This window comes from Papio anubis, chromosome X (assembly GCF_008728515.1).
Source record: "Papio anubis isolate 15944 chromosome X, Panubis1.0, whole genome shotgun sequence".
NCBI lineage: Eukaryota > Metazoa > Chordata > Mammalia > Primates > Cercopithecidae > Papio > Papio anubis.
In genome coordinates, this window is record NC_044996.1 from 121,555,177 (window position 1) to 121,581,352 (window position 26,176).

General features: G+C 44.3%; 1 protein-coding gene across 4 annotated transcripts in view; it reads left to right on the forward strand.

Annotated features, from left to right (window-relative positions):
* The window catches only part of APOO (apolipoprotein O), a 71,876-nt gene that overhangs the window by 37,137 nt on the left and 8,563 nt on the right, over positions 1 to 26,176 (forward strand). For all 4 annotated transcript variants that reach the window (XM_003917507.3, XM_009197342.2, XM_003917508.3 and 1 more), the window contains 3 exons: positions 343 to 438; positions 10,379 to 10,470; positions 12,715 to 12,795. In XM_003917507.3, coding sequence (XP_003917556.1) covers positions 343 to 438; positions 10,379 to 10,470; positions 12,715 to 12,795 — 269 coding nt within the window. The remainder of the gene's footprint in view (positions 1 to 342; positions 439 to 10,378; positions 10,471 to 12,714; positions 12,796 to 26,176) is intronic.

Consider the following 26,176-nt stretch of genomic DNA (forward strand, 5'->3'; position numbering starts at 1 on the left):
AGGCAGGAGAATCGCTTGAACTCGGGAGGCAGAGGTTGCTGTGAGCTGAGATCATACCATTGCACTCCAGCCTGGGCAACAAGAGCAAAACTGCATCTCAAAAAAAAAGAAAAGAAAAGAAAAGAAAAGAAAATTGGACACTTGTTATGTGAATAGTAAATCTTGTTTATATGTTACATAAAAAGAATATGTTGAAAAGAAGTACAGTAGCAGAATGCAGAGAATATGTGATTTGAAAAGCCCTTGATATTATATATACATATTATATACTGTATAAGACTTTTTGTTTTGTTTTTTAATGAGAAATTTATGGAACTGCTTCCTGGTCTAATTCTATTGTAGACAGCTATGATTATCTCCAAAATGCACCTCCTGGATTTTTTCCAAGACTTGGTGTTATTGGTTTTGCTGGCCTTATTGGACTCCTTTTGGCTAGAGGTAGGTGCAATTTTGTGGGTTTAACAGTCAGCTCATAAAGCAGAGATAGAATATATGTTTCATTCTTTCCCTTCATTTACCAGGTTTCAGAATAATGAGTTGGTTCCTAAATATGGCTTTCTTAATGTATAATTGATACGGTTATCATATTTGATTTTAAACATAAATAGAAATTGTATAATCTTGGTAAAAAAAAGAAGTTATCCTTTATAGGCACATTTACTTGATCAAATCTCTATTGTTCTTCGGTCCAGAAAGAGCAAAATTTTAAAGTCTTTCACACCTGAGAAACTGTTCCTAAACATTTCACTATTAAGATCAGGCTATATTAATCACAGTAATTACGGCAGTGATTTAATAGAGATTTTATTACCTTCTTTATTTGTCATGACTTCAGTCAGTGATGACAAAAACTTTAAAAATGCTTAAAATTAAATGCTAACAAATGCCAACTTAAAACTATTACTATACTGCTAAATTATAAAATATCTATAGGAAATAAAGGCTGATAAAATACTTTGCTATGATGAGATGAGTTTGTTATGAACTACTTGAAGTTTCACTGGTTGGAAACTTAATGTTTATGATATAAAATTCTGACGTTACCATCGTTCCTAATGAAGAAAGTTTATGAACCCTGTAATCAGACCGCAGTAAAAGAACCATAGAGACTAGTTTGGTCCCTGTATTAGTTTGTTTTGCATTGCTCTAAAGGAATATCTGAGGCTGGGTAATTATAAAGAGGTGCTGGGCATGGCGACTCACGCCTGTAATTCCAGCACTTTGGGAGGCCGAGGCAGGTGGATCACAAGGTCAGGAGATCGAGACCATCCTGGCTAACACGGTGAAACCCCGTCTCTACTAAAAATACAAAAAAATTAGCCGGGCGTGGTGGTGGGCGCCTGTAGTCCCAGCTACTTGGGATGCTGAGGCAGGAGAATGGCGTGAACCTGGGGGGCGGGGCTTTCAGTGAGCTGAGATCGAGCCACTGCACTCCAGCCTGGGTGACAGTGCGAGACTCCATCTCAAAAAAAAAAAAAAAAGAAAAGCGGTTTATTTGGCTCACAGTTCTGTAAGCTGTACAAGAAGCATGGCAGCAGCATCTATTCTGTTGAGGGCTTCAGAAAGCTTCCAATCGTGGTGGAAGGCAAAGGGGGAGCAGGTGTGTCACATGGTGAGGGAGGGAGCTAGAGAGATGCCAGGCTCTTTTAAACAACCAGCCCTCGTGTGAACTAACAGAGTGAGAAATTACTCTTTACCACTGGGAGGGCACCAAGCCATTCATGTGGGATCCACCCCCATGACCCAAACACCTCCCAGCATGGGGATTCACATTTCAACATGAGATTTGGAGGATAGAATCATTAAAACTGTATCAGTCCTATTCCTCCAATTTAAAAAATCTTCCCTCTACATGCAATAGTTGTTACTTTAGTTTAGTTTAGTTTGAGATAGAATCTTGCTCTGTCGCCCGGGCTGGAGTGCAGTGGCACAATCTCAGCTCACTGCACGCTCCACCTCCTGGATTCAAATGATTCTCCTGCCTCAACCTCCCAAGTAGCTGGGATTATAGATGTGCACCACCACGCCCAACTAATTTTTGTATTTTTAGTAGAGATAGGGTTTCATCGTGTTGGCCAGGCTGGTCTCCAACTCCTGACCTCAAGTGATTGGCTTGCCTCAATGTCCCAAAGTGCTGGGATTACAGGTGTGAGCTACCACGCCCAGCCTTATTTTATTTTTTTAAGTTGATTTCTTTTTTGAGACAGGGTCTCACTCTGTCACCCAGGCTGGAGTGCAGTGGTGTGATCATAGCTCACTGCAGCCTGGACCTCCTGGTCTCAAGTGATCCTCTCACCTCAGCCTTTCAAGTAGCTGGGATTACAGGCGCCTGCCACCATGCCCAGGTAATTTTTGTATTTTTAGTAGAGACGGGGTTTCACTATGTTGCCCAGGCTGGTCTTGAACTCCTGAACTCAAGCCATCCACCTCCCTTGGTGCCCCCCAAAGTGCTGGGATTATAGGCATGAGCTGCTGTGCCCTGCTAATGGCTGTTATTTTTTAATCTGGAGGGTAGACACTGCCCTGGTGGCGCTACCAGCTCACCTGTGAAAGCAACTCATGTCACAGTCTTCATGCCCTCCTCCCGTCTCATGCAGAATATGTCAGAATTAAATTTCCAGCTTATTTTTTGTAATAAACGTATGAACTAACATTTTCCCCTAAACTTCTTTCACCTCATTTCTTGCAAAGCTGTTCAAAAGAGCATTCGGTCTTATTTAGATAGTGTTTGAGATTGATGAACATCCCAAGGCCAGGGTGTTGGGATTTCAGCTATTGTTAGGGAGATAGGAATGTAGAAGTGAGTGAGAGGAGCTTTCCCCTCCCTCTCCGTGGTTAGAGCGTGGCCCTAGGGAAGTCTTCCAGGTCCAAAGAAAACTTTTTCTGTGCTGTGGGTACGTTCCTACAGTGCCGAGAGTTTGTCCCCGGCACACCCACTAGGGTGACCATCCTAAGGAGGATTGGAGACCGTGCTCTCCTGGCCAGAGCAGCAGCATGAGGATATCTGCTACAGTGGGTCCTAGTTCTCTGATTTTGTTTGTTTCTATCTCTCTTCTTCCTTTTCCTGGGGAGAGCTTGGTAGTATTAAAATAATTTGACACCTTAGTTCTTTTTCACAAATATTTCATGCAGCCACGCACACACACATGTGCACTAGCAGGTCTTTTCCCCTGAGCTCTGGGTATAGAAAGGCCTGAGGTGAGTAGCATCAGAGGGGTTCACCAAGCAGGATGAGTGGGGTGGTAGGGATGTCTGTGGGTAGCCAGAGTGGTTTGCAGGCCCCTCCAGGTGGATGGTCCCTTTTGAGGGCAGCAGCAGGATGGGTGGGTGCAGAAGGTCCCTCCTGATGGGGTTCCTTTTTTTTTTTTTTTGAGACAGAGTCTTGCTCTGTCATCCAGGCTGGAGTGCAGTGGTATGATCTCAGGCTCACCACAACCCCGCCTCCTGGGTTCAGGTGATTCTTCTGCCTCAGCCTCCCAAGTAGCCGGGACTACAGGCGTGCACCACCATGCCTGGCTAATTTTTGTATTTTTAGTAGACACGAGGTTTCACCATGTTGACCAGGCTGGTCTTTGAACTCCTGACCTCAAGTGATCCTCCCACCTCAGCCTCCCAAAGTGCTGGGATCATAGTTGCGAGCCACCATGCCCGGCCTGGTGGGGTTTCTTGAGCATATCTGCTAAGGTAGTCTGCTTCAGTTGATGAGGATTGCCATGACTGTGATGGTGACAAGAGGCTCTCAGAGAGGTGAATGGATGTTCATTCAGAGGAGGTGGGCCCAGCTGGACCACTCTAAGATGACACATGGTTGTTGACACTATTGTTGCTTTCTGGTGGCTCTCCCCAGCATTGGCACCAGTGGTTCCCCCTGCCCCTGGCAGTGCTGATAGTGACAACCCATACCACTGGCCTCTTGGGAGATGTGGGCATGGAAGTAGGGGCCAGGGAATATGATTACACCTCCTTCCTGAAGTTCTGGGGTCCCCAGCTCATTGTGTGAACCAGCAGGAGCTGGAGGCCCGAGAGCTGCCACTTCTCGGCTCTCCCTGGAGGAGTGAGAAATGACTGGGTGGCAGGTTGGCTGCTCTTTCCCTGGTCCTCACTTGGGTGAGCTGCTTCAAGTGGATGGGAGCCGGGGAGGAGCACTATGCAGGGTTATGACAGGCTTTTCTCTTCCAGGAGAATTACACCCTTTCAATTCACGCAACAGGATCAGGAGAGAAACAGTAAATCATTAATAGTCTAGGTTGATAATATTTGTATTCTCTTCAGCAACCCCAGTTCCATCTTTGGGGATTTGTCTGTTTAAAGTTTTAAAGCCAATAAGCAGCACTTACATGATTAGAACTGTTTAAGGATTAACATACACATTCTGGCGGGGCACAGGGCTCAGCACTCCTGTAATCCTGCTACTCTGGAGGGTCAAGGTCGGGATGGCAAGGAACCACCAGGCCGGCTTGTTCAACTCTGGCCAATATGTGAAACCCCACTCTGGCCAGTACAGCACAGCTGGCATCAGTTTGTAACCCTCCCAACACTGGGAGGCTGCTGGTGGAGAATCCTCACTGTCCTATGTGAGTTGCAGTAAGCCAGATCGCACTACTGCACTGCTCTGTTGCCAACAGAGCGACCCATTTCAAAAAAAAAAAAAAAAAATCAGGCCAGGTATATGGCACACCTGTAATCCCAGCACTTTGGGAGGCTGGTGCCTGGACCAGGTCGTGGAGTTCAGACCAGATCACTGCCATGGCAAAAATCCTCGTTCCCTACCAAAAATATAATGAAGGGCACAGAGCATGCCCAGCATCCCAGACTTTTGGGAGAGGCTGAGGCAGGAGGAATCACTTGAACCCAGGAGATTGCAGAGCTTGGAGACTCACCAATATTGCACTCCAGGCCTGGGCAGCAATAGAAAACCCTAACAAAAAAAAACAACACACACATTCTGCTAACATCTATATGGGTCCCATGACAAAAACACTGTGCCTCTCAGTGGAGTCAAGGCCATGTGTATTCTCTAGTTTCATCCTCTACTGGTTTTTTAAACCTCATTCTCAGGTTTCTCCAAGTTCTGTGTCCTGCTATCTCTTCTGTCCATTCCCCTTGCTCCACAGCTCTATATCCTCCTACAATCTGGCCTGAGACTTCAACACAGTTCTTGTTTTGGGACTGGTCTTCTTCACACTTTCTTGGGTTTAAGCCCCCTTTTCCTGGGTTCCATGTCATCTTCTCCTTGGTTTATTCTGCCATGCTATCGAACTACATGCTTAAGTCACTTTCAAAAAAGCATGTGCAGGTATGCTTCCCAAGCATACCAAGTTGGAGGTAAACTTCCCAAGACCTTCCATGTCTGAAAATCACTTTCTGCCCTCATACCATGTGATAGTTTGGTTGGACACTGAATTTGTTTGCCATTGAAACTTTCAAAGCCATGTATTCTAGCATCTGGCATTGTAGATGTGAGTCAATAGCCAGTCTGGATATTTGCTGCTTCTGAACAGGTGATATATTTTTTTTTCTTCCTGGAAGCTTTGAAGATCTTCTGTGAATCTTTAGTGTTCTGGATTTCTGTGGTGTTGTGACTAGATAGAGGTCTTTTCTTTTTTTTTGAGACAGAGTCTCACTCTGTCGCCCAGGCTGGAGTGCACTGTCACAATCTCCACTCACTGCAACCTCCTCCACCTCTGGGTTCAAGTGATTCTCGTGCTTCAGCCTCCCGATTAGCTGGGATTACAGGCATGCACCACCATGCCTGGCTAATTTTTGTGTTTTTAGTAGACACGGGGTTTCACCATGTTGGCCAGGCTGGTCTTGAACTCCTGACCTCCAGTGATCCACCCGCGTCAGCCTCCCAAAGTGCTGGGATTACAGGCATGAGCCACCGCGCCCGGCCTTGGATATAGGTGTTTTCATTCTTGCTTAAACAATATGGTGGCTTGCAGCATCCAGCTGAAGGAAAGTATCTTATTTTCCTCCCTCCCTCCCTCCTTCTTTCTATCCTTCCCTTCCCTTTCCTTTTCCCTTCCCCTTCCCGAGAGATGGTCTCACTCTGTCACCCAGGTTGTAGTGCAGTGGCATGATCAAGGATCACTGCAGTCTTGACCTCCCCAGGCTCAAGCAATCCTCCCATGTCAGCCTCCTGAGTAGCTGTGACTATAGGTGTGCACCACCACGCCTGACTAATTTTTGTATTTTTTGTGGAGACCAGGTGTCACCATGTTGCCCAGGCTGGTCTCAAACTCCTGAGCTCAAGTAGTCTTCCTTCCTCAGCCTCCCAAAGTGCTAGGATTACAGGCATGAGCCACTACACCCAGCCTATCTTGTGTATCTTTGAAAATTTACTCTCATTCTTTTTCCTTCCTCAACTCATTAATTAGCAATTGGGTTATTTAAAAGGACCCTATGCGTCTCTTATATTTTCTTGATTACTTTATTTTGTTCCTTTTGAATTTTTTTTTGCTTTGGTCATTTCCAAGAGCTCCTTCCTGTTCTTTGAATGTTCTTTTTTTCATAGAATTCTTTTTTATTTTAATGTAGTGGCTTTTAAAATTTATTTGATGATACTTAGTAATAGGTTTATTTTTGTTTTGAAATTCTGTTTCCTGTGGGGTCTTTTTTTTTTTTTTTCTTTGGGCTTGTCTTGGTCTTTCTCCTTTATGCTTCAGGCTTTCCACAAATGACTGGTGATTCTGGGTTATCCAGTCATGTTTCAAAGTGAGGCAGCTGAAATGCTAATAAGAACTCTCACCTGTAATCCCAGCACTTTGGGAGGCTGAGGCGGGAGTATCATCTGAGGTCAGGAGTTCAAGACCAGCCTGGCCAACATGGCAAAACCCCATCTCTACTAAAAATACAAAAAATAGCCAGGTGTGGTGGAGGGTGTTTGTAATCCCAGCTACTCAGGAGGCTGAGGCTGGAGAATCGCTTGAACCCAGGAGGTGGAGGTTGCAGTGAGCTGAGATGGCGCCACTGCACTCCAGCCTGGGCAACAGAGTGAGACTTCATCTCAAAAAAAAAAAAAAAAAAAAAGAACTCCCTGTCCATACATGGGACCCACTGACAGGCAGGTTCTACCTCAGGGGAGCTGGACAGGAAGTGACCATATACGAGGGTGCCAGTGTGAGGAGGGCTTTACTCTCAGGCACTGACATACTCACCCCTTCCAGCTCTCTTGGTTCTCAGCAGGAAATCCATGGTGTTTCTGTAGTGATACCCTGCCCCTACTGTTTTAACTCTTTTTTTTTTTTTGAGACAGGATCTTGCTTTGCCACCCACTGTGTGAAGCCATTCTTGCATTGCTATAACCTAACACTGGGTAATTTATAAAGAAAAGAGGTTTATTTGGCTCACAGTTCTGCAGGCTGTACAGGAAGCCTGGCACCAGCATCTCCTCGGCTTCTGGTGAGGCCTTGCGCTGCTTACAATCATGGTGGAAGGCAAAGGGGGAGCTGGTGTCTCACATGGCAAGAGTGCAACCAAGAGAAAGAGGTGGGGGAGGTGTCACACATTTTTAAACAACCAGATCTCAAGAGAACTCACTGTTGCACATGGACAGCACCAAGGGAATGGCATTAAACCATCTGTGAGAAATCCACCTTCATGATCCAGTCAGGTCCCACCAGGCCCCACCTCCAACATTGGGGATTACAGTTTAATATGAGATTCAGAGGGAACAACATCCAAATTATTACCCAGTCTAGAGTGCAGTGGCATAGACACTGCTCACAGCAGCCTTGAACTCCTGGTCTCAAGCAATCCTCCTGCCTCAATCTCCTGAGAAACTAGGAACACAGGCCCATGCCACCACACCTGATAATTTTTTAATTTTTGTAGAGATGTGGTCTCCTTAAGTTGCCCAGGCTCGTCTCAAACTCTTAGGCTCAGTCAGTCCTCCCACCTCAGCCTCCCAAAGTGCTGGGATTGCAGGTGTGAGCCACTGCATCTGGCTCACTTTTTTTTTTTTTTTAAAGAAATATAGGGGGCTAGGCATACTGGCTCACGCCTGTAATCCCAGCACTTTGGGAGGCTGAGGCAGGTGGATTGCTTGAGCTCAGGAGTTCAAGACCAGCCTGGGCAATGTGAGGAAACCCCGTATCTACAAAAACTACAAAAAAAAAAAAAAAATTAGCCAGGCATGATGGCTTGCACCTCTAGTCCCACCTACTTGAGGGACTGAGGCAGGAAGATAGTTTGAACCTGGGAGGTCGAGGCTGCAGTGAGCCATGATTGTGTCACTGCATTCCAGCCTGGGAGACCAAGTGAGACCCTCTCTCAACAGAAAAGAAATGGAGACGGAGTCTCGCTATGTTACTCCAGCTGGTCTCAATTCCTGGCCTCAAGCAATCCTTATGCCTTGACCTCCCAAAGTGCTAGGATTACAGATGTGAGCCACCGTGTCCAGTAACCCTGCCCCTTTTTAACATTTTGACCTGGTGTGACTTCCTGGCCAGGGGTAGTTTTGTACTGGGATGGCATAGGGGAAGCAAGGGCCGTGCTGGTCCCTGCATCGGACTTGCGTTTGTCCTGTCCCCCTGTCTTGCCCCCTGGTTGCCATCTCCACTCCCCACAGTACCTGCCGTCTCTGGATCTGGAATCTCCCTGGGGCTGCCTGGGACAGATCCGCTCCCTCTGAGGCCGCACTCAAGATTTCAAGATTTCAAGGCAGTGTGTCCTCTTATTTCCATTCACTCTCCATTTTCTGAAAATTGATTGACACTTCCTGTCTGCCAGTGGCCCCTCCACACATTTTCTCTTCATAGTGGATTTATTAATGTTTTTTCCTTTTTTTTTTTTTTTTTTTTTTGAGATGGAGTCTCGCTCTGCCACCCAGGCTGGAGTGCAGTGGCCCACGGTCTCTGCTCACTGCAAGCTCCGCCTCCTGGGTTCACGCCATTCTCCTGCCTCAGCCTCCCAAGTAGCTGGGACTACAGGTGCCCACCACCACGCCCAGCTAATTTTTTTTGTATTTTTTTTAGTAGAGACAGGGTTTCACCATGTTAGCCAGGATGGTCTCGATCTCCTGACCTTGTGATCCACCCACCTCGGCCTCCCAAAGTGCTGGGATTACAGGCATGAGCCACCACGCCTGGCTTATTAATGTTTTTTCTTACTGTTTTTTTAACAGGGTTGCAGAAAGGGGAGAAGAGGAACGCTTGTGTTTAATATTTAAATAGGAAGCCAGACTGCTATAAAAGAACATAAACCCTAGAAACCAAAATACTCATTTGTTTGTTTTTAAAACGATCTTTTTTTCTGCTCTCTTAGGGAAAAAAAGGTGTTCTCTTGAAAATACTTGGTGCCGAGTGAAAGAAGCCAGTCACAAAGGACCATATATTTACTGCATGATTCCATTTATATGAAATATCCAGAGGGCTGGGCGCAGTGGCTTACACCTGTAATCTCAGCACTTTGGGAGGCTGTGGCGGGTGGATCACCTGAGGTCAGGAGTTCGAGACCAGCCTGGCCAACATGGCGAAACCCCATCTCTACTAAAAATACAAAATTAGCAGGGCGTGGTGGTGTGTGCCTGTAGCCCCAGCTACTCGAGAGGCTGAGGTAGGAGAATTGCCTGAACCCGAGAGGCAGAGGTTGCAGTGAGCCAAGATTGCACCATTGCACTACAGCCTGGGTGACGAGCAAAACTCTCAAAAAAAAAAAAAAAGAAAGAAATATCCAGAGTAGGCAAACATAAAGAGATAGAAAGTATATCAGTGGTTGCCTAGGGCTGGACAGTACAGGGGAGTTGAGGAGTGACTGCTAATGGGTTTCTTTTGGTGATTTATGAAAAAGCTGTAAAATTAATTGTAATGATGGTTACAAACCTCTGTCAATATACTAAAAGCCATTGAACTGTACTTTAAATGGGTGAATGTGAATTTTATCTCAATAAAGCTGTGCAAAAGCGTTTTGGTGCACACGACTTTATTTGGCACATTCTTTCAGTTTAGGACCAAAGAAATCTTATTCATTGGTGGGGTTATTTTGGTTTTGTTGTTTGGGTTTCTTAAGAGACACGGTCTTGCTCTGTCACCCAGGCTGGAGTGCAGAGTGTGATCATAGCTCATTGTAACTTCGAACTCCTGGGCTTAAGGAATCCTCCCACCTCAGCCTCCCAAGTAGTTAGGACTATAGGCGCACACTACCACGCCTGGCTAATTTTTTTATTTTAACTTTTGTAGATACAGGATCTGACTATGTTGCCCAGGCTGGTGTCAAACTCCTGGCCTCAAGTTATCCTCCCGCCTTGGCCTCCCAAAGCTTTTGGATTACAGGCGTGAGCCACTGTGCCTGGCCTCGTTCCGTGTTAAATGGATAAGATAAATTGTGATGGTGAGGATAATGAATCATCTGATGGCGTGTACAACCTTTTATTTATTAGGTTCAAAAATAAAGAAGCTAGTGTATCCGCCTGGTTTCATGGGATTAGCTGCCTCCCTCTATTATCCACAACAAGCCATCGTGTTTGCCCAGGTAAGAGAAACTCTGTAATCCCTGATGTCCCTCATTCTTGTTTGTGTGTGTATGAATCTGACGCTTAATTTTATTTTATTTTGCAGTTCTTATAACACCAGACTAAAATTTGTTTGTACATATAGGTGAATACAGCAAATTTAAATTATTTTCTCCACTATATGTCTCAGTTCTGGTCCTTCTTCCAGTAATGCCAGTGTTCACAGAATTTGAACACGAATTTGCATGATTGTTTGAATATTCATCAGCAAAAATTTAAGATAAATTTTTTGTATACTTACATGAAAGTCTACAGACTCAAATTCCAAAGCTGATAATTATGGGTCACTCAGTTTATGCGTGTCCAGTCACAACCTGCTCTTGTTGGTATTGTAGACACAGACTGCTCTGACCTCCTCTACTCCCTGGTACTGGTGCCCTTGCTTTCCTTGCTGGGGACTTTGGGGACTGTAATCTCCTCTGCTGGGAGTGCCCTTTCCGGGGCTTTCAATTGACTGCTCCTTTCTTACCCTTGAAGCCTCAGTCTTATGGTACCCTGGCAGGCAGGTCGATCACAGTGGCAGGCAACATGGATAAAGTTGTACCACTGATTCTCAAAGTGCATTACCAGACCAGAAGCAGCAGCGTCACCTGAGAACTTGTTAGAAATGCAAACTCTCAGGCCCCACCCCAGACTGGCTGAATCAGAAGCTCTGGGAATAAGGGCCAGCAGTCTGTGTTTTAGCAAGCCCTCCGGTGGTTTGTTATTAATGCCTATGTTGTTTGAGAACCACTGATGGAGACCAGTAGGTAGTCTGAAAAGGGTGATACCTGGAGTTAGTGGAACGCTAGAGATGGTGTCCCTCAGAAACTGGTAAGAGCAAGGCAGGCTCTAGGTTTTGAGGTCCTGGGCAGATTGTGGACACAGGGACTTTAGTTGCTCGAACTACCACATCACACGGAAACTCAGTTCCAGGAGCAGACAGCAGTGCAGTCACCCGAATTGGACTCTGAGCCAGACTGACCTGAGACTGCGCTCCCTTGGTTGTTCATGACAGAATTGAGTCCAGATTCCTAAAGTGGGCTACAGTTGTATGTGGGAGTCCAGTGGCCCCAGCTCAGGGAGCTTGATGGCTTTGGTGACAAATACCAATACTTGCCAGCATTTGCTCAACATTGTTTGTAACAGTCCTGGAGGCAGATAGTTAATGCTTCTGTCCCTGCTCCAGCCCCAGGTCAGGAACAGTGAGTAACATCTTCTAGCCCTAGATATAAAAATAATGAAACATTATTTCAGCCTGTTATGGTTTAAGCAGTAAATGGCTGGAGTGGAGAGGGTGAACTTGGTTGCTGGTTGAGAAGCCTATGTGGCTGTCTCCAGAGTAGGAGTCTTTTTTTTTTTTTAATTTCTTTCTATTTTAACTTTTAGCTTTAGGGGTACATGCGCAGGTTTGTTATTGTAAGTTGTGTGTCATGAGGGTTGGGTGTACAGATTATTTTGTTACCTGGTAATTAGACTAGTACCTGATGGGTAGTTTTTTGATCCTCGCCCTCTTCTCACCCTCCACCCTCAAGTAGGCCTTGGTCTCTGTTCCCTTCGTTGTGTCCATTTGTTGTCAAGGTTTAGTTCCCACTTACAAGTAAGAACATGTATTTCGTTTTCTGTTCCTATGTTAGTTCACTTAAGATAATGGCCCCCAGCTCCATCCCTGTCCCTGCAAAGGACATGAGCTCATTCTTTTTGGCTGCATAGTATTTTGTGGTGTATAAGTACCACATTTTCTTTATCAAGATTACAGGTGTGGCCCACACCTGTAATCCCAGCACTTTGGGAGGCTGAGGCAGGTGGATCACCTGAGGCCAGGAGTTCGAGACCATGCTGACCAATGTGGTGAAACCCTGTCTCTACTAAGTACAAAAAATTAGCTGGGTGTGGTGGCGGGTACCTGTAATCCCAGCTACTTGGGAGGCTGAGGCAGGAGAATTGCTTGAACCCAGGAGGCAGAGGTTGCAGTGAGCCAAGATTGCGCCATTCCACTCCAGCCTGGGCAATGAGCGAAAACTCCATCTCAAAAAAAAAAAAAATCTACCATTGATGGGCATTTAGGTTGATTCCATGTTTTGCTATTATGCATACTACTATGATGAACATATGCATGCATATATCTTTATAGTAAAATGATTTATATTCCATCATTCCATTATTATTCCCAATAGTAGGGATTGCTGGGTCAAATGGTAAGATCTTTTCTATTTTGTTTCAAGGTCAGTGGGGAGAGATTATATGACTGGGGTTTACGAGGATATATAGTCATAGAAGATTTATGGAAGGAGAACTTTCAAAAGGTGAGAAACATCTTTTTCATCTTCTTCCTTTTGGTTTAAATATGTGGTTTCTCTAGGGTTTTGTAAAATATTTGATAACCCTGTTGATTTATTGCTTTTTCTGTTTGCTTCTAGTTATGTCTCCAGCTCAGATTTTTCAGGTGACCTTCCTTGGTAGAGCAGTAGAACTTCTGAGCATTTGGTTATTATCAGCAGGGCCAAATAAGTGCTGACCATAAAATGCAATGCATTCCACCATAGTCTTAGACCATATTTTCCATTATAGTGTATTCATAGTTTCCTCCAAGTATAGCATATTATTTAAAAGTTTTATTGAAACTGAATTCAAAGGGAATGTACTGTGCTCCCAGGAAAAAGACATAATTGAGAGCCTCTTCCTCTTGGTTTTTCACTTATCATAAGTTCTGTTCTTTCCCTAGCACTGCCGTTTCTGTTTATCCCCCAGGCTTCTCAACTCAGCTGAGGGTGTGAGCCATGGTATGTTGAGGACTAGCTACCAGCTAAAGGCCACGTTCTCTGTGCTGTCTAGTACATGAGCAACAGAGGGAAGAAGTTGTGTAATTGCAAGAACTTGTCACCTTTCATCTCTTTTAGTGGCCACATAGCTGATTAAATCTTGCCTATGTTCGCTTGGAACATTCCCTTCCTCCCACTGATAAGGAAGAATGAGTAGAGAATAAGGTATCGTGTCTCTACTAAGCACTCAGAAGCACAGCCAGCTAAGGAAGAATTGGACTTCTTATATTAATATACCTTCTACATCACAAATTGAAGAAAATTCATTTTTCAATGAAAATACTTTTTTTTTTTTTGAGAAGAAGTCTCGTTCTGTCGCCCAGGCTGGAGTGCAGTGGCGCGATCTCGGCTCACTGCAAGCTCCGCCTCCCAGCTCCCAGGTTCACGCCATTCTCCTGGCTCAGCCTCCGGAGTAGCTGGGACTACAGGTGCCCGCCACCACGCCCGGCTAATTTTTTGTATTTTTTTAGTAGAGACGGGGTTTCACCGTGTTAGCCAGGATGGTCTCGATCTGACCTCCTGATCCGCCCGTCTCGGCCTCCCAGAGTGCTGGGATTACAGGCTTGAGCCACCGCGCCCGGCTGAAAATACTTTTTTAAAAAATATAAATGAGCTTCAAATCACTGAGAAGTTTAAAAATACATATAAATAACTATCTCAGAATTAAAATCCAGAATTTTGAACTGGGATTTGGAAGTAACAGAATAAATTATAAGCCCCCTTTATTATTTACATAAGTAATCTTCCAGTGAAATCTTAAGACTCATTTTTTGACCAGGTGCAATGACTCACGCCCAGCACGTTGGGAGGCCAGGGTGGGAGGATCACTTGAGCCCAGGAGTTTGAGACCAGCCTAGGCAACATAGTGAGACCCTATCTCTCCAAAAAATAAAAAAATTAGCCAGGCATGGTAGCATACTTTGGGAGGCTGAGGTGGGAGGATTGCTTGAGCCCAGAAGGTAAGGGGCTAAATAGAGTGAGCCATGATTGCGCCACTGCACTCCAGCTTGAGCAACACAGTGAGGCCCTGTCTCTAAATAAATAAATAAATAAATGAAAAAGAAAAAAACCCCACTACTTTTTATACTGATGGTTTCTAAAGGAATTAGTCCCTCTCGAGCCTATTTAAACTAGCTCTTGAATAGGGAATACTATACCAATATCAAGTGTCTTTTGGCAATCCCTTTTAAAGAGTAAACATTCATAGGTGTTTTTTTGTTTGTTTTTTGTTTTATTTCTCTGATATTTTCTATGGAAGCTTCCTTTCTTAAAAAATTCCTTAACAAATGCAGCCGGGCACGGTGACGCACGCCTGTAATCCCAGCACTTTGGGAGGCCAAGGCGGGTGGAGCACCTGAGGTCAGGAGTTCGAGACCAGCCTGGCCAACATGGCGAAACCCTGTCTCTACTAAAAAAAATACAAAAATTAGCTGGGCATGGTGATGCACGTCTGTAATCCCAGCTACTTGGGAGGCTGAGGCAGGAGAATTGCTTGAACCTGGGAGGTGGAGGTTACAGTGAGCCAAGATTGTACCACTGCACTCCAGCCTGGGCAACAGAGCAAGACTTCATCTCAAAAAAACAAAAACAAACAAAAAAACAAATGCCCACTAAATTTTATATGGGAAAGGAAGTAAAATATCAAGAAATCTCTACACAGCCCTAGACAGAAATGTGGAAAGTGAGCCTAAAAGCCTCAACTGCGAGCCTTCATTGTGGTGTGACTACAGACTGAGGCACACCAAAGCTGGAGGGAGTCCCGTAGGCTCCCTGGAGTGCTCACTGTGGTGTCTGTGCATACACACACGCACACCAAAGCTAAAGTGGGGGCTGCGGGAGCCTCTGGCTTGGAAACAGCATTCTCTGACTGCGCTAAGAATTCAGCCCAGTGCAGAAGCAACTGGACTGTGGTTAGAATACCAGTTAAGCAGGCCAACATTTTCTGATAATTTGAAAACATTAGATATTAAAACTACTCAAATTTGTATGCAGATCTTTTTGGAGTGAGGTGATAAAGATTTTTAATTGGTTTGTGTTTCTCTCTCTCTTTATACCCTTGCCTTCTTCAGAGTCATTGAGAACTTAAGACTTTCTCCTGTTTGTTACTCTCCAAGCATAATTTTACTGACAGCTGTCTGTTCTCAGTAGAAGGTAATAAAATCAGGGCCAGGCACAGTGGTTTATACCTATAATCCCAGCACTTTGGGAGGCTGAGGCAGGCAAATCGCTTTAAGCCTAGGTGTTCAAGACCAGCCTGGGCAATATGGCAAAACCCCGTCTCTACAAAAACTACCAAAAAAAAAAAAAAAAATTAGCCAGGTGTGATGGCATGCACCTGTAGTCCCATCTACTTGGGAGGCTGAGGCAGGAGAATCTCATGAGCCCAGGAGGTGGAGTTTGTGGTAAGCTGTGTTCACCCCACTGCACTCCAGCCTGGGGAATGGGAGTGAGTTCCGTATAAAACAAAAGAAAAAACAGCGGGCGAGGGTTCACGCCTGTAATCCCATTACTTTGGGAGTTGAGGTGGCAGACGTGTCAGAGGTCGAGACCATCCTGGAGCACGGAACCTTGTTTCATTGTGTACTCATCTGGTGAGTGGCGGAACTGTGGAGCTGATGAGGCTTGCAGTGAGCTAACAGGCTACCAGAAAGTCATGCATAGTATAAGACTCTGTCTCAAAAAAATAAAATTAAATAAAAGTGTACAACTGATGCTGACTGCATTAAATTTTATTACAAGTTTTTTTTTTTCTGAGACGGAGTCTTGTTTCATCGCCTGAGGCCAGAGTGCAGTGTGCCATCTCGGGCTCACTGCAAGCTCTGCCTCCCCGGTTCATGCCATTCTGCCTCAGCCTCCTCCTTCGAGTAGCTGGGACTACAGGCTACCAGCCACCACTCGGGCTAATTTTTTGTATTTTTAGTAGAGACTGGTTTCGCCATGTTAGCCAGGGTGGTCTCGATCTCCTGACCTCGCAATCTGCCCGCCTCGGCCTCCCAAAGTGCTGGGATTAGAGGCGTGAGCCACCATGCCTGGCCTATTACAAGTTTTAAAGGAAAAAATAGCAGAGGGCCCTATTAATTCAAAGTTCAATATTCTTAGAGTTCAGGAATTACTTGATATAATGAAGTGTCATTGTTTTTTGTTGATCTTGTTTCACCCCCACTTTAGATTTCATGGGCTTCAGGGGGGTTTTTGTTTTTTATTTTTTGGTTTATTTATTTCTTTTTGAGATGGAATCTCACCCTGTTGCCCAGGCTGGAGTGCAGTGGCGCAATCTCGGCTTACTGCAGTGTCCACCTCCCGGGTTCAAGCCATTCTCCTGTCTCAGCCTCCTGAGTAGCTGGGACTACAGGCCCACACCACAACACCCAGCTGATTTTTGTATTTTTAGTAGAGATGGGGTTTCACCATGTTGGTCAGGCTGGTCTCAGGTGCTCCACCTGCCTCAGCCTCCCAAAGTGCTGGGATTACAGGCATGAGCCATCGGGCCCGGACTTGTTTTTGTTTTTTTAATGAGAGCTAAGATTTAAGCTACCCTGGAAAATGAATCTTTCTGGGACCCTGGAGCTGAGTATATTCTCTTCATAGACTATCAAATAATTCATAATCTAGTAAAGGAGATGAGGAAAGCATATGACCAAACTACAAGGTAAAATGTGATAAATGCCAGAAGAAAGGCACAGAAAAAAAGGTATGATTTTTGGATGAAGATATCTTGTCTTCATTGAGGGGAATTAAGGGACACTTCATGAAGGAGACTTTTTTGTTTCTTAGCTTGTTTCAAGGGAGTTGGTTTTCAAGTCTGGCTTTAATTACCAGTCTCAATTAGGTATCATCTAATTCATATATATATATATATTTTGTTTGTTTGTTTGTTTTTGTTTTTGTTTTTGTTTTGAGACAGAGTCTTGCTCTGTGGCCCAGGCTGGGGTGCAGTGGCACGATCTCAACTCACTGCAACCTCTGCCTCCCGGGTTCAAGCCATTCTCCTGCCTCAGCCTCCCGAGTAGCTGGGATTACAGGTGCATGGCCTCATGCCTGGCTAATTTTTAGTCGAGACGGGGTTTAGTATTTTTAGTAGAGATGGGGTTTCACCATGTTGTCCAGGATGGTCTTGATCTCCTGACCTCGTGATCTGCCTGCCTCGGCTTCCCAAAGTGCTGGGATTACAGGCGTGAGCCACTGCTCCCAGCCAATTGTTTGTATTCTAATCATGTAACAGATGTACTGGCTTTTGGTTGTACATAGTCAGAGAAATTGTGGACATTGTGTTTAAAACAGGGTGCTGGCCAGGTGTGGTGGCTCATGCCTGTAATCCCAGCACTTTGGGACGTGGAGACGGGTGGATCACTTGAGCCCAGAAGTTTGAGACCAGCCTGGACAACATGGCGAAACCCTGTCTCTACTGAAAGCACAAAAATTAGCCAGTCGTGGTGGCATGCACCTGTAATCCCACCTACTTGGGAGGCGGAGGCACAAGAACCACTTGAACCCCGGAGGCAGAGGTTACAGTGAGCTGAGATTGTGCCACTGCACTCCAGCCTGGGCAAAGGAGCGAGACTCGGTCTCTAAATACATATCTACATACATACATAAAACAGGGCACTGAAAATTTTTAAATTAGGAATGATGGCACAATTCATAACGGTATTTTTCCCATGGGGCTATATTACTCTGAAATACCCCAAACAAGTCTGTGGCATTTTGCTGCTCTGCCATATCCCTTTTCCCTCTTACGAAATAATTCTAAATGTTTATGCTGAGTCTTCTACCAATAAAGTGGTGTTTCAGTTTGTCATCATTGGTTACTTAAGAGGAATTTATCTGCTTCAGTTAAAATGAACTTTTTGTCAGAACTGTGAAGCAAATATAGGTGTGTCCAGAAATATTGTCATCTTGGTAGAGTCTGGGGCTTTCTTTTAAGTTACAAGAATATATAACGTATGTATACAGTTTAAAGTCCAACACTATAATGACCATGTACGTACCAATCAATCATCTACCTTTAAAAATAGGAAATTACCGCCAGGCACGGTGGCTCACACCTGTAATCCCAGCACTTTGAGAGGCCGAGGCAGGTGGATCACGAGGTCAGGAGTTCAAGACCAGCCTGGACAACATGGCGAAAACCCATCTCTACTAAAAATACAAAAAAATTATCCAGGCGTGGTGGCGGGTGCCTGTAATCCCAGCTACTCAGGAGGCTGAGGCAGAGAATTGCTTGAACCCGGGAGGCGGAGGTTGCAGTGAGCCGAGATCGCGCCACTGCACTCCAGCCTGGCCAACAGAACAAGCCTCCATCTCAAAAAAAAAAAAAAAAGGAAATTACCAGTGCCTTTCAGGTCTTCCATGGGGTCCCCTCACCCCCAAGTCTCCCCAGAGGGAACCACTATCTGGAATTTTATTTCATCTCCTTGTTTTTCTTTAAACTTTTCTTCCAGTTTAACCATATATGTATATATTCTGAAATACTGTAGTTGAGCCTGCCTGGTTTTGCCTTTATAAAAATATACCAAATTTAAGTCTAAATAAACATATTTTATATATATAAGTTTATCTAGGTGGGTCTTACTACATATTGTTTTGCAACTTGTTTTGTTCCCTTAACATTTTGTTTATGGGTTATGTATGGCAGCAGTGCATTCATTTTCACTGCTGTAGACTGTTTTCTTTGTGTTTTTGTTTTGTTTTGTTTTGTTTTTGTTTTTGTTTTTGTTTTTAACAGACGGAGTCTCACTCTGTTGCTCAGGCTGGAGTGCGGTGGTGCAGTCATGACTCACTGCAACTTCCGCCTGCTGGGTTCAAACAATTCTCCCACCTCAGCCTCCTGAGTAGCTGGGACTACAGGCATGCGCCACCATCCCTGGCTAATTTTTGTGTTTTTAGTAGAGACATGGTTTTACCATGTTGGTCAGGCTGATCTCAAACTCCTAACCTCAGGTGATCCGCCTTCCTCGGCCTCCCAAAGTGCTGGGATTACAGGCATGAGCCACCGTGCCTGGTCATATTTTCTTTATGGGAAAATACCCATGTTGGTGGCTCCTTGGGTGGGTTTCAGTATATTACTATTACAACACAGCATGGCTTCATAATTTGTGAACAGTTTTTCTAGACCAGGGTTCCTGATTCATAGGGTCTGCATATCTTCAGTTTTACTAGATGATGCCAAGTAATTGTTTCCATTTTTGCCAGTCTGGTGACTTTAAAAGAGTTTTTCAGTGTGGAGTATATGTGTATGTGGCTTTACTTTATTTCCCAATTTTCATTTTGAGAAAATTTTAAAACTACAAATCAGGTGCAGGACTAGTACAATGAATATACCCTTCACTTAGATTCACTAACATTTGCTACATTTGCATAATCTATTTTTTACCTATGCATGGTGTTAATACACACGAGTATATTTTATTTTCCTGAACCATTTGAGAATTAATTGTATATATCATTGCATTTTCCATTTGTATCTAATTCAGCATGTATTTCCAAAGAACGTGGACATTCATTTATATAATCACAATACTGTTATTGTACTCAGGAAAGTTGACACTTCATTATTTACACAAATGTTATCTAATATATGGCCCATGTTCAAATTTCCCTAGTTGCCCCAATAATGTACTTGCCTTAAACAACTTTTGATTTTTTTTTTTTTTTTTTTGAGATGGAGTGTCACTCTGTCACCCAGGCTGGAGTGCAGTGGCGTGATGTCGGCTCACTGCAGCCTCTGCCTCCTGGGTTCAAGTAATTCTGCCTCAGCCTGGCGAGTAGCTGGGACCGCAGGCGCACACCACCGTACCCGGCTAATTTTTGTATTTTTAGTAGAGACAGGGTTTCACCATATTGGTCAGGCTGGTCTCAAACTCCTGACCTCAGGCAATCCACCCGCCTTGGCTTCTCAAAGTGATGGGATTACAGGCGTGAGCCACCATGCCCGGCCTTTTTTTTTTTCTTTCTTTCTTTATAAGTCTCTCTTAATCTACAGGCTCCCCTTCCATATTTTGGAGTTGACTTCCTTACAGTTTATCTGTTAAAACAATCTGGCACATTTCACCTATAGAGTTTCTAACAGTTTGGGTTTTGCACACGTTTATGCTGTAGTTTAACGTGTTCTCTGTACTCGCTGCACATTGGCAGCTGGATCCACAGGCTACGTGATCCAGATCCTGTTTGATTCTTTTGGCAAGGCTCTAGATCCACTTAGGCACATATGTCTGGTTTTTGCTTTGTTTTTGTTTTAGCAGCTGTGGATGCTCAATGCCTAGACCCATTGAATCTTTGGGGGATAGAAATGGTGATACTGGCCGGGCGTAGTGGCTCACACCTGTAATCCCAACACTTTGGGAGGCCGAGGAGGGTAGATCACTTGAAATCAGGAGTTCGCCGGGCGCGGTGGCTCAAGCCTGTAATCCCAGCACTTTGGGAGGCCGAGACGGGCGGATCACGAGGTCAGGAGATCGAGACCATCCTGGCTAACACAGTGAAACCCTGCCCTACTAAAAATACAAAAATTAGCCAGGCGAGGTGGCGTGGCGCCTGTAGTCCCAGCTACTCGAGGCTGAGGCAGGAGAATGGTGGTAGACCCGAGGGCGGAGCTTGCAGTGAGCTTGAGATCCGCCACTGCACCCCCAGCCTGGGCGACAGAGCGAGACTCCGTCTCCAAAAAAAAAAAAGAGAAATCAGGAGTTCAAGACCAGTCTAGCCAACATGGTGAAACCCCAGCTCTACTAAAAATACAAAAAAAAATTAGCACAGACATGGATCATGAGGTCAGGAGATTGAGACCATTCTGACTAACACAGTGAAACCCTGTCTCTCTACTAAAATGCAAAAATTAGCCAGGACGTGGCAGGTGGTAGGCCGTAGTCCCAGCTACCGGGAGGCTGAGGCAGGAGAATGGTGTGAACCCAGGAGTACGGGAGCTTGCAGTGAGCTGGAGATCGCACTACTCGCACTCCAGCCAGGGACAGAGCAAGACCCATCTCAAAAAAAAAAAAAAAAATTAGCCACATGGTGGCACGCGCCTGTAGTCCCAGCTACTCAGGAGACTGAGTCAGGAGAATTGCTTGAAGCTGCAGGCAGAGGTGGCAGTGAGCCAAGATCACGCCACTGCACTCCAGCCCGGGTGACAGAGTGAGATTCTTGTCTCAAAATAGTACAGATTGAACACGCTATCCAGCATCTCTTTGAGGGTTCGAAGGGTGATCACAGGTTAGAGATATCAAGACCATCCCAACATATCCAGGAAATTCCTCGCCTCTACTTGGGGTCAAAAACATTAGCTGGGAGTGGTGGCATGCACTCAGTTTCAGTTACTGGATGGGCTGAGGCAGGAGACCACGCCATTCTGCCTCAGCCTCCCCGAGAAGCTGGGACTACAGGCTACCACCACCACGCCCGCTAATGTTTTTGTATTTTAGTAGAGTCGAGGTTTCACCGTGTTAGCCAGGATGATCTTGATCTGACCTCGTGATCTGCCCACCTCGGCCTCCCAAAGTGCTGGGATTACAGGCATGAGCCACCACGCCTGGCTGAGACCATTTCTTAAAATAATAAATTAAAAATCATTATGGGTTTATAGATTTTAAACATATTTGATAGTTTTGAATGCTTGTAATTCTTGGTCTTATTCAAGTTCAAACTGTCCCATTTTGTTAGTGGAAGTTGGTTCTGAGTCCTCTTGACATGACCCAAGTAGTCTGGATAGTTACCTCACTATCTAGCATGTGAAGATGTTCCCAGAATTTCGCATCGTGGTTTTCATTTACGTTGCCCTGATTACTAATGAGGTTGAACATTTTTTCACAGGTTTATTGACTTCTTCTTGAAATTCCTATTCATGTCTTTTGGCCACTTTTTATATGGGTCATTTGTCCCTTATTGATTTATAAGGGTTCTTTATTTTTTTTCCTAGATATTAATAGTTTCGGCCAGATGTTTGCAGATGTCTTTTCTCAATATGACTTGTCTTTTCAGTTTTGGTGTCTCGATGATCAGAAGTTCTTCATGTTGATTTATTGACCTTTTCCATTATGGTTTTCACTCTTTGACTCTGGGAGCTTAATAAAAGCATGAAATACTTATTGATTGTCCATTGCTAATCTGAAACCCTTTCAGAATAGTCCTAACCCAAGGTCTCAGTATCAGAGATGAAGGCCAGTTGTGGGTGTCAGTCCTCAGGGTCACAGATGGCTCTTTTAGAGTTGTCTTTTTTTTTTTTTTTTTTTTGAGACGGAGTCTTGCTCTATAGCCCAGGGTGAAGTGCAGTGATACAGTGGTGCGATCTCATTCACTGCACCCTCCACCTCCTGGGTTCAAGCAATTCTCCTACCTCAGCCTCCCGAGTAGCTGGGATTGCAGGCATGCACCACCACGCCCAGCTAATTTTTGTATTTTTAGTAGAGACGGGGTTTCACCATCTTGGCCAGGCTGGTCCTGGGCTCCTGACCTCAAGTGATCCACCCACCTCAGCCTCCCAAAGTGTTGGGACTACAGGCGTGAGCCACTGCACCAGACTAGAGTTGTCTTTTTTTTTTTTTTTTTTTGAGATGGAGTCTCGCTCTGTCGCCCAGCCTAGAGTGCAATGGCACCATCTTGGTTCACTGCAACCTCCGCCTTCTGGGTTCAAGCGATTCTTCCGCCTCAGCCTCCCAAGTTGCTGGGATTACAGGCATTCACTACTACACCTGGCTAATTTTTTTGTGTGCTTCTAGTGGAGACGGGGTTTTGCCATGTTGGCCAGGCTGGTCTCAAACCCCTGGCCTCAGGTGATCCCCCTGCCTCGGCCTCGAAGGGGATTACAGGTGTGAGCCACTGCACCTGGCCTAGAGTTGTCTTATAATTAGCTAAACACAGCAGTATGTCTCAATAAATATCATATTTTAGTTTTTCACTATCTTTTTTTTTTAATGCAACAAATTACTATCACAGAATTGTAGAATGACTGTTAAAGGCCAACACTAATTATTTAAAGGGCAGGAAATTAATAAAGAAGCATAAACCTGTTACCAACATGAAAACTGAGCAGAACTTCTAAAGCTGAGCTGTTAATAGTTTTATTCAGGCCCTTGCTGGCTCAGCAGGAAAATGAAAGGGAAGCAGCAACCACCACCCTGAGTAAACATGCACTGCTTTTTCTTCCTCCATTAGAAATTCCTCGGCTCTCTAAACACAGCAAAGTTTGGCTGAAAGTAAGTCATGTGGTTTTAAAATGTTCATCTTTGAAGTAAGCTAGTCACAGAAGGACAAATGCTGCATGATTCTACTTGTATGAGGTATCTAAAATAGTCAAACTCATAGAGGCAGAGAATAGAATGGCAATTGCCAGGGATTGGGGGAGGGAGAAATAGGGAGTTGGTAATCAACAAAGTTTTAGTCAAGCAAGGAGAATAAGTTCTAGAGACCCCTTGCACAACATCGTGCCTATAGATAACAGTGCTGTATTGTACGCTTAAAAAGCTGCCAAGAGGGCAGATGTCATGTTAATTATTCTTACCACTGTATTTTTTTTTAAATGACAGCTTGATGGGTTTTCCACAAAGTTATGAATTTGTGTTCTTTGTAATTTTTTGCTGTCTGAAATTCTAAGAACTACAGGTATTAGGAAATGATTTTGAAATGATTTTTTCTTTCTTTTTAAAAAACACCATTATTTAGCAAAACGAAAAGTTAGAAATCCTGAATAATAATTGTCATCTCTTCCTTAGAAAGGAATGCACTATTGGTATCAGTGGGCAGGATACAGCGTTGTCCAGTGGACTGAGGAGCAGGAGCACCAGACTCCTACCCCACCATTGCCTCTAACTAGCCCTGAAACCTTGGGAAGCTACCCCAGCACTGTGGGAAGTGGCATAGTCCCTCCTGGAGCTGTTTTGAGGATTAAGTAAGGTTATCTGTGTGAGGAACATATGCAATGGATGGACTCTAGCCACATGATAGTCATTAACCACCACTCATGTGATACTGCACATTTTCGCTTCTGCCTGAGAAGATAATGTCCACTAATAGAAAATGGAACCATACCCTGTAGTCAGGAGTTCTTATGTCATTGTTTTAGTTTTCCATTGCTGCCAAAATAAATGACTGCAAATTTACAGGCTGAAAGTAATGCAAATGATTATCTTAGTTCTGTAGGTCAGAAGTCCAATTCTAAATCAAGGTGTCAGCAGGGTTGCGTTCCTTTCTCAAGGCCCTAGGGGAGAATTTCTTTCCTGATCATTTAGATTGTTGACAGAACTCAGTTCCTCGAGGTTGTAGGACCAAGGTCTGTTTTGCTGGCTGAGGGCTGTTTCCAGCTTCCTTCCTCTATTGTCAAAGCCTGCAGCAAGTCCTTTGCAGGTCCCCCCTCTGACCCCTTCTTCTGCCTCCCTCTTAGACTACAGGCACTCATATGCTTGAATCAGGCCCACCCAGATAATCCAAGATCATCTCACTATTTTAAGGGCAACTGATAAGTAAACTTAATTCCAATGCAACCTTAATTTCCTTTTGCCATGTAAGGTAACAGTCACAGGTTCCAGAAATAGAAGACATCTTTGAGGGGCCATTATTCTGCCTACTCATCCAGTAAACTAGAATTTTGTTGGGATCTTTAACAGGTCATTTATCCTTACCTTTTATTTTCTTCATCCAAAAAATAAAGTGGCCTACCATATAGGATAGATAATGTTTATTGAGCACTTACTTGCTGTGAGCTTGGTCCTTGGCGCTAAGCTCTTTGCTCAGGAAGAGTCTTTGAGGTGGGTTCTATTATTATCTCCATTTATAAGTGAGGAAACTGCATTTTGGAGAAGTTAAGTAATTGTTGAAAATAATTCAACTGGTGAGGGAGTCAGACATTTCAGCAGGCTGCTGTACCTCAAAGGTTTGGCTGGCAATCAGCCTTCACATGGCAGGCATACTAATTAGAAATCAGTGTCTTGATTTTCTTAAAAAGTTTCAGTTTTGCTAGCAGAAATTGTCATTTGTGGCCAGGCACGGTGCCTCACGCTTGTAATCCCAGTGCTTTGTAGGCCGAGGCAGGTGAATCACCTGTGGTCGGGAGCTTGAGACCAGCCTGGCCAACATGGTGAAACCCTGTCTCCACTAAAACTATAATAATTAGCTGGGCGTGGTAGTGGGCGCCTGTAATCCCAGCTACTCGGGAGGCTGAGGTAGGAGAATCGTTTGAACCCAGGAGGTGGAGGTTACATGAGCTGAGATTGCACTACTGCACTCCATCCTGGGTGACAGAGGGAAACTCTGTCTCAAAAGAAAAGAAGTTGTCATTTGTGTTCATGGACGTGGTAAGAAAATAAAAACTGAAATCAGATATGTATTAAAATGGTTAAGTTATAAAATATTCTAGATAAAACTGTTTCTCTGTCTGAAAATGCAAAAAAAAAATTGATTTCTGGGTTGTGCTAAATCACGAACTGTTTTTTGAAGTCAGAATGTTGTTTTGTCTGAGATCTTGGAGTTCTCTGCCAAGAGAGATCTGATTTGTAATAGGGTGGTGGATGGGCTCAATGTTTTTTTAATGAGATATTGGACTGTGATGTTTTGTTATACTGTAAGTGATATGTAACCAAACAAGGAAATTTTCCTAGCAACAAAGTTGTTTTCCTGAATCAGAAGAATGCTTTTGTTTGCTCATTTTCTTATTGTCCAAAAGATAAAAAAGCTTGTGAATTTAGCATCTTATTTTTTTTGAGATTGAGGTACTGGCGAGTATAGATAATAGAATATATAAGATTATCATTGGAAGTATTTGGCAAGCAGTATGTTAATTCAGACCTAAACTATATTTAGGTAGAGAACTACCTTGTTTTTTTGTTTGTTTAAGATGGAGTTTCGCTCTTGTTGCCCAGGCTGGAGTGCAGTGGCGTGA